Genomic DNA, 7,578 nt, shown 5'->3' with positions numbered 1-7,578 from the left:
CGTCCCAACCCAGGACACGGCCGGGGACGCCCCGGGGGGCGCTCCGGGGTCTCCCAGGCGCCCTGAGGGGCGTTGTCCTCTGTCAGTCTGTCCTCGTCCCGCCTCGGGGGGCGCTCTCCGTCTGGGGAGGGGAAGTTGCTCCCGGGTCTGTGTCCCAGGAGGCGTCTCTCTGCCCCGTCCCTACCCGCGGGCCCCTCCGGGGTCTCTGGCTGGGGCGTTCTGTCTCTCCTCCCCGCGCTCGGTGTCTCACCGCGGCCTCCACACCCGGCCCCTCCCGTTGCGCCTGGTGCTCGGCGTCCCCTGGCCCAGGTCTCCAACGCTCTGGCGCCCGCCCCACCGCGTCCCTCGCGGGTCCCTCCCCCGGGTCCCTCCCTCCCCCTGAGGGAGGCAGGGAAGCCCCGCCCGGGACTGGCGCGGAGGAGCAGGTCCAGACGCCTCGCCCGCCGGCCCCCGAGAAACCCAGGCGTCCCGGCGCCACCTCCTCGCCCCCTCCCCTTCTGGGGTAGGTCCCTGTGGGCTCTAGTGGGTGTGCGGAGGGGGAAAGTCACGCTGCCAGAAGGATCCCAACGGGGACACGCGCCCCCTCCCGCCGCCGCCGGCGCCCCACGCGTCGGGGAGTCACCCGCCTTCAGCCCCTCACTCACGTGGACGCGCGCGCGCGCTCCTGCACAGGTCCCATTCACGGTCAGGGCCATCCCCACGGCGTCTCTCCCGGGTCCCGGCGCCTGGGTCTTGACCGAAGTAGTGGCCTCCCCGCTCCCGCCCCCCAGACAGGCGGGGTGGGGTGGTGGGCGCTCCGGCCCGGGACGGGCAGGGGCAGCTGGTGTCTGGGGAGGAAGGCAGCTGCGCCCCGTCCCAGCCCGGCCCCTCCCTCCGCTCCCTGCTCTGGGACCCTCGCGGCGCCGTGGAATTCCCCGAGCGGTGCCCCCCACCTGGCGGGGAGGGGGAGGGGCAGGCCCGGGCAGGCGTGGGGGGAATTCCCCGCCCCCTCCCCCGGCAGGCTCCTCAGAGTCCTCTGATCTCCCAGGGCCGCCCGCCCGCCGCCCCCGGGGCTTGGGGGGAGGCCAGCGCAGGTGCGTGGGAGGCGGAGGCCGGGGAGGGGGGACCCGGGGCCCAGAGCCGCCCGGACGCCCCTGTCCCGCAGTCCAGCCTCCCGGCCCTCGCTTGACCTCTGCCCGGCTGTCCGTTCGGTAGACGTGTCTCCCCCCAGACCTCCCCTCCAGTCCCCGGGCAGATGGGGAAGCAAGATGGGGGCGCAGGGTGCCAGTGAAGCGGGACCGGCGGGAACCTCGCAGTTAGCGCTCCACAGCAAGGCTCCTGGGGCAGGGGGCGGGTCGCGAGGGGTGGGGGCATTGGAAGGAGATGGGCTTGCTGAGACTCAGGGCGGCGCCCGCATCTCCTCCCGGGAGCCCTCTCAGCGCCCAGACCGGCCCAGGCTCGCCCAGCTTCACGGCCCCCTGAGCATGAGGCTGGAAGTCTTCTGCCTGACGCCCCCCTAAGGGGGGAGCAACCTGTGACCGCCAGTCGACCCAGGGTCTCCCTTCTCCCTGAGCCTGTGAGGCTAGGGCAGCAGGTGGCTCCGTGGCTGGCTAGTCCCCAGCTTCCGTCAGCGCTAGGTACCACAGCCCAGCTGAGAGATTGCCGAGGTGGGAGACTGGGCACCAGGACTCCACGTGTGGAGAGGGAGTCAGTGGGGAGGTGTGGGGAACCAGTCCGCTCCTTGGCTGGACGAGAGAGAATCAACTGGCTGGTCCGTGGCTCTGCCTCCGCCAACCGGGTCGCCCAGCCTCAATGCCCTGGCCTGCAAAGGGGGGGTGGTGGGGGAGGGGAGGAGGGGGCCAGGTGCTCAGTCTCTTGGCTCGGGGCACCGCGACCTGGGGGTGTTCCTACCACAAGCTCCAGTCCCAAATCTCTCACGGAACCTCCACGAGAATAAGGAAGGCCTCGACCCTGTGCCCCCACTTCTCCGATGTTCCCACGCTCAGGCTTTACAAGCATCTGTGTGTTTACCCCTCCAACACCTTGCAGGCGGACGTGGTCATTTCCCCATCTGCAGACGGGCAGCTTGCGGCTCAGACTGTACAACGTGACTTGCTGAAGTCACCCAACTACCAGTGTCGGAGCCGAGATTCAGCCTCGGGTTTGTATGATCCGAGCTCTGGGCGCTGACACACACTCCCACCCCACCCCTGCTTGGGGGTCCCTGACTGCGTGGGGAATTCTAGGTACATAGAGTCACTAGCTCCCCCCTCATCCGCGCCTGGGGGTCCCGCCGGCCACCACTCCCATGTCCCTGCCGCAGTGCCCAGAGCAGGATCACTCCAGCAGCTCATTTCACAGACCGGGATACTGTGGCCAGAGAGGGCAGGGGTCAGCCCAGGGTCACTAGAACGGCCTCCTCCTGGGATCCCTTCCCCCAGGTCTGAGACACCCCCACCCCCACCCGACTCCAGCAGATGCGTTGGCTGGTCACCCTTCCAGGGCGAGCGGAGTCGCAGGCGCAGACCGGCCACGTGGGGGCGGTAGAGAGGAGCGGAGGCTGGGGGCAGGAAGGCGAAGGAGTAACCTAGGGTCTGGGTCCGCCTCGGTTCTCCCTCTTCCCGGGGTGCAGCCGGATTCTGGAGATGGTGAGAAGGTGGGGGGCCTTCTGTGAGAGGAGGGGCTAAGCCACTTTGGCCCAACCGACACCCCCACCCCGGGAAGGGGAAGGGACAGACTCAGCTCTTGTCGCTACAGCCCTGAGGGCCGGGTAGATGGTGCTGAGTGTGGTTTTGGGCCTTCTCTTCTGCCAGGACAGCTGGGGTTCAAGTTGAGGTTGGGCCTCGGGTCCCTGCGGTCTAAGTCGGGACGCCTGGGTTCCACCCACTGCTCCGCCACTCTTAGCTTTCTTCCTTCGGTTTTCTCATCTTACTAGTGGGGTGAACGCTCCCTTTGGGGTGCACCCCTCATGGACGCTCTTCTCCACCTCCCCCTCTCGGAATGAGGCCTGGGAAGGGTTTCACTTTCCGTCAGAGCGACTCTGCCTCTTCCAGCTTATTGTGGGGGGCGGGGAGCAGGAGACCTGGGTGGCTCTGCACAGCCACCTGATGTCGCACAGAGGGGTGGACACACAGCAGCTAGCGACGGTGAGATTTAATACAACAGGGTTTATTGGGGGAAAGGTGTAAGCAGAGCAACAGCACGGGTCGCGAGCGGTGAAGCTCACAGCTGGACGCAGGCTGGGTCTCCAGGGAAAAGGGCCCTGCAGCCGTGTGCTCCCACAATCAAAGGATGGGCAGGGAGCAAGGAGACTCAAGATGGAGGACGTGGCCTTGATAGCGAGCAGGAGCCCCCAGAGTTCTCGGGACACCAGCCTATCCCTCTGCAGAGCCACCTACAGGAGACCAGGACGCGTTCCTGGTGCCTTCGGACCTGCCTCTCCTCACGCTTCGGACGAACGTGGGCAACCAGCTGGGGAGCTGCTGGCTACAGTTGGGGTGTCCACGCCATGCGGTTTCCCGCGGACCCCGGGCTGGGCTCCCACTTCAGGAGCCACACGAGATGCGCCTGCCATGGGCCGATGGATGTTGGGTTTAAGTTGGGGGCCGGCCAAGCAAAGAAAGTATGACAGGGCACGTGAGAAGCATCTGGTCTTGCTCACTGCGAGGTGGGAGGGGCTGTGGCCACACCCGGCAGCAGGCAGCCAAAGGCCACAGAGGCCCACCTGGCATCATCCTGGAGACACCTGTCCACAGAGCGTAGCTCAGAGTGACAGGCAGGGACTCCAGCACATGTGCCCACAGCGACTGTCTCACTTTATGGAGCCAGAGCAGGGCTCAGTGGAAAAGGCCTGGGTGGCAGAGTCCTGCACCCTGAAAACGGGAGCTGTTGGGCCTGGGTGGCAGTGTCTCAGTCAAACCTTTTGACTGTCAGGCCGGAGCAGCAGCCACAACTCTTGCCCGTGTCACAGGCCTCTGCAGGTTGCCAACCCCGAGCATGGTTCTTGGGGCCTGAGGACAGCAGGGAAGCATTCCTGCTGGGCGACCTCTGGAAGGAATGTGAAGGCTCTCGGCACCTTTGGGAGAGTGGAAAGAAGCGTTTGTCGAGCAAAATCTAACTGGATGGAAGATGCTGGTTCCTGTGTGGACATGAAATGTCCTTGACACCTGGAATCCGCACGGCGCCTCTGCTCTGGTGGGGAAGGAGGTTTGTTGTCACTGCGACTCGCTGTCCACTTTCACACTTGTGATTTTCCTGATCACAAAGAAACACGTGTGCGTTATGAAAATTCAAGCATGACAGAAATAGGCAATATAGACAGTTAACGATCCTTGTAATGTTCTTCCCTAGACATAACCATGAACTAGAGCATTTTTATACACGCACACATACATTGTTGTTGACTTGAGATTTTCTCTTTTAATATAGATGTTTACGGCTATCGATTTCCCTCAAAGCACTGCTTTAGCTGCATCCCATGAATTGTGGTATGTCATGCCTTCATTTTTATTCATTTCAAAGTATTCTCTAATTCCCCTTGTGATTTCCTCTTTGACCCATTGGTTATTTAGTAGTGTGGCATTTAATTCCTACACATCTGTGAATCTCCCAAATTTCTTTCTGTTATCGATTCCTAATTTTATTCCATTGTGGTCAGAGAACATACTTTGTATGATTTTGATTCTTTTATATTTATGGAGGCTTGTTTTATGGCCTAGCACACAGTCAATCCTGAAGAATGTTCCATGTGTGTCTGAGAAGAATGTGTTGGCAACTTCCTTCTTGCTGTGTACTCTCTCTTGGACCACTCACTGTGGGGGAAGCTAGCAGCCATGTCTTGAGGACACTCAAGTAGATCTAAGGAGAGGACCATATAGTAAGCAATTGAGGCCTCCAACCAATAGTCATGTGAGTAAGTGAGCCATTTTAGAGTGGATCCCCCAGCCCCAGTTAAGCCTTCGGATGACTGCAGCCCCAGCTGACATCTTTTCTTCAACCTCATGAAAGACCCTAAGTCAGAACCACCCAGTCCAACCACTCCTAAATTCTTGACCCACAGAAACTGTGAGAGATAGTAAGACTTGTTGTGTTAAGCTAGTAAGTTTTGGGATAACTTGTGATGCAACATTAAATAACTAATACAGTTACCCATAAATCTGCTGGCTTTCTGGAGAACAAGTCTTGAAGCACAGTTGCACTTTTGGTAGAAGTTTTATCTTTTCTGAGAAAAAAATTGAAAACATGGATTAATAATTCTTTTCTTGTTGAAGCTGACAGAACTAATGACACACACCTTGTCAATGAGGACCTCAAGTTCTCGAGGATGGAGAAAAACAGGCGAAATGACTCTGATTTGCACAGTCACTGGGAATTCTGGTTTTCTAAAGCCGCCAAACCACCTGTGCCTGATTAAATAAGCTACGTGAGACTCAAAAGAGTCAGTCTTCAGGCCTGTCATCGAAAGATGGAGAATCACTGGATATCAAAGATGACAGTCATTATCATGCCAATGGCAACCTACAACTTCCACTTCTTGCTCAAGCCAAACAGTGACTTTCTCACAGAAATCTTCTTTTTTTTTTTTAGTGGAAATCAAGTTTCTTTTATACAATTTGGATTCATTTCTGTGTTTTTCATGATGTGGCCCTTAATATTCACATGCATGACTGTGAGGCACCTAGTCTTTATAAAGACTGGTTTTACCTTCTGTTTATGTGAAGGAAATCCATTTTCAATTCAGTAAAATTCATTATTTAAAAAGTTTGCTTGTGTGTGCACATACATACACACTCAAACGTCAGTACTCTCATTAATACATTAGTAGTCTGTATTTTTCATTAGATTTTCAAAGGGGACTATGATCTGTGAAAAATTAAGAGCTCTTGGAAGTAAAGAAAGATGAAAAATGAAAGCTAGAAGAGGGGTTGCTTTTAAGGATGGGACCTATTTAGATGTGTTTTCAGGTTAAGGAGAAGGAGCCAGTAAAGAGGAGAGGTGGAAGATTCTAGAAAGAGGGTTGGGCCAGAACACCAAGCTTCTCAGAGAGTAACAGACCACTAAGGCCTTTGTCCCCTGGACTAGGTAGCAGAGACCAAGATACACGCACACACATGCACACACACACACACACACACTCTCAACCACCACCGAGTCAATTCCAACTTATGGTAACCCATGTGTTTCAAAGTAGTACTGTACTCCACAGGGTTTTCATGACTGTGACCTTTCGGAAGTCAATCACCAGGCCCTTCTTCTGAGGCACCTCTCTGGGTGAATTTGAACTGCCAATTTTTCGGTTTGTAGCTACCCAGGGACTCCCAAGATATCCCCAGCCCTTTCACACGCCCTCAGCCCTCTCCTCACTCCCCGTCTGTACCTGGGCCTTCCTGCTGGGCCAGGCCAGGGAGCCGCTCCCGCTGCCGCAGGGCCTCCAGGCCGCCCAGGTCAGGCGGGTGGCAGTGCCCCCGCATCACCGTCACCCGTGGGCCCTGGGTGATGGCCCGGCTGCGGCAGCCCAGCCGGGCCTGGTCCCGGCACATCCAGTACACCTTGTCCCCAGCCGCCTTCTCCTTCCTGTAGAGGAAGGACTCATGCACCAGGAAGCGGCCCCCGAGGGAGGTCCTGAGGAACTCCAGAGGCCGGAGGGCTCCTGAGGGAGAAAGCGACAGTTAGCGGAGCTGTGGGATCCAGGCAGGGGGCAGAGGATGGGCCGGGTCCCAGGGAGGGGGCTCTGTCTCCATCATCCACTGGGAAATGCACCTCCCCACCCCCACGCCCAGCAGCAACCCCTGCGGTTCCTGCCTGCGCCCTGGGGACAGATGCTCAAGCCCACCAGCCTGGGGCCAGCCCTGACGCTCTCCCATGGACTCTGGTGGGTCCACCTCCAAGTCTCCCGACTCTGCACTTGATGGCAGTCCCCAGGACAGAGCCTGGGCTGGGTCTTCTGTGTGGCCCCCGCCTGGCCAGGCCTCCCGGCTTCCTGTCTCCCGACCCTCGGCCAGTGGGCAACCAACCCACGGCTCTCTCGAGAGCTCTAAGAACCTGAACTGAGTGTCAGGCAATGCTGCGCCGGGTGGCCGTGTGGACCAGGCGGGAGCAGAAGGGTGGGCCGGGGGTGGGCCGGGGCAGGGAGGGGCAGGAAACAGACAAGCAACCCAGGAAGAAGGGGCAACAGAGGCCTCCCAAGGCCTGGTGCGTTCCCGTAAATGGGTGCCCCACCCCCCTCTCTGGTGGCCTGAGCAGTCCCTCCCACTGACCGCCAAGCCCAGCCTTCGACCAGCACCACAGGTAGAGAGTCGCGGCCGCGGCCCCTGCCCTCAGGGGCTCACAGCCCAGGTGGGCAGAGAGACCTACTGGACGTGGCCTCAGAGGGGACGCCCCAGCACGCGGTCTCAGGCTGTGCGCAGGGAGACAGGGCCCCAGAGCTGCTTCCCTTCTTATACCTGGGCCTTCCCGCTGGGCCAGGCTGGGGAACTGCTCCCGCTGCCGCAGGGCCTCCAGGCCGCCCAGGTCGGGCGGGTGGCTGTGCCCCCGCATCACCATCACCCGTGGGCCCTGGGTGATGGCCCGGCTGCGGCAGCCCATGCGGGCCTGGTCCCG

General features: G+C 59.6%; 1 protein-coding gene across 1 annotated transcript in view; it reads right to left on the bottom strand.

Annotated features, from left to right (window-relative positions):
- Positions 1–3,117: 3,117 nt before the first annotated feature.
- The window catches only part of FLYWCH1 (FLYWCH-type zinc finger 1), a 22,820-nt gene continuing 18,359 nt past the window's right edge, over positions 3,118–7,578 (bottom strand). Inside the window, exons 10-13 of the mRNA XM_004373416.2 lie at positions 7,422–7,578; positions 6,356–6,628; positions 5,128–5,200; positions 3,118–4,233 (exon numbers count right to left, since the gene is read on the bottom strand). Coding sequence (XP_004373473.2) covers positions 4,194–4,233; positions 5,128–5,200; positions 6,356–6,628; positions 7,422–7,578 — 543 coding nt within the window. The 3' untranslated portion in view covers positions 3,118–4,193. The remainder of the gene's footprint in view (positions 4,234–5,127; positions 5,201–6,355; positions 6,629–7,421) is intronic.

The sequence above is a fragment of the Trichechus manatus genome, unplaced genomic scaffold (assembly GCF_000243295.1).
Source record: "Trichechus manatus latirostris isolate Lorelei unplaced genomic scaffold, TriManLat1.0 scaffold00024, whole genome shotgun sequence".
NCBI lineage: Eukaryota > Metazoa > Chordata > Mammalia > Sirenia > Trichechidae > Trichechus > Trichechus manatus.
Note: the sequence above shows the minus strand (reverse complement) of the source record. Positions and strands in the feature narration are given on the sequence as shown.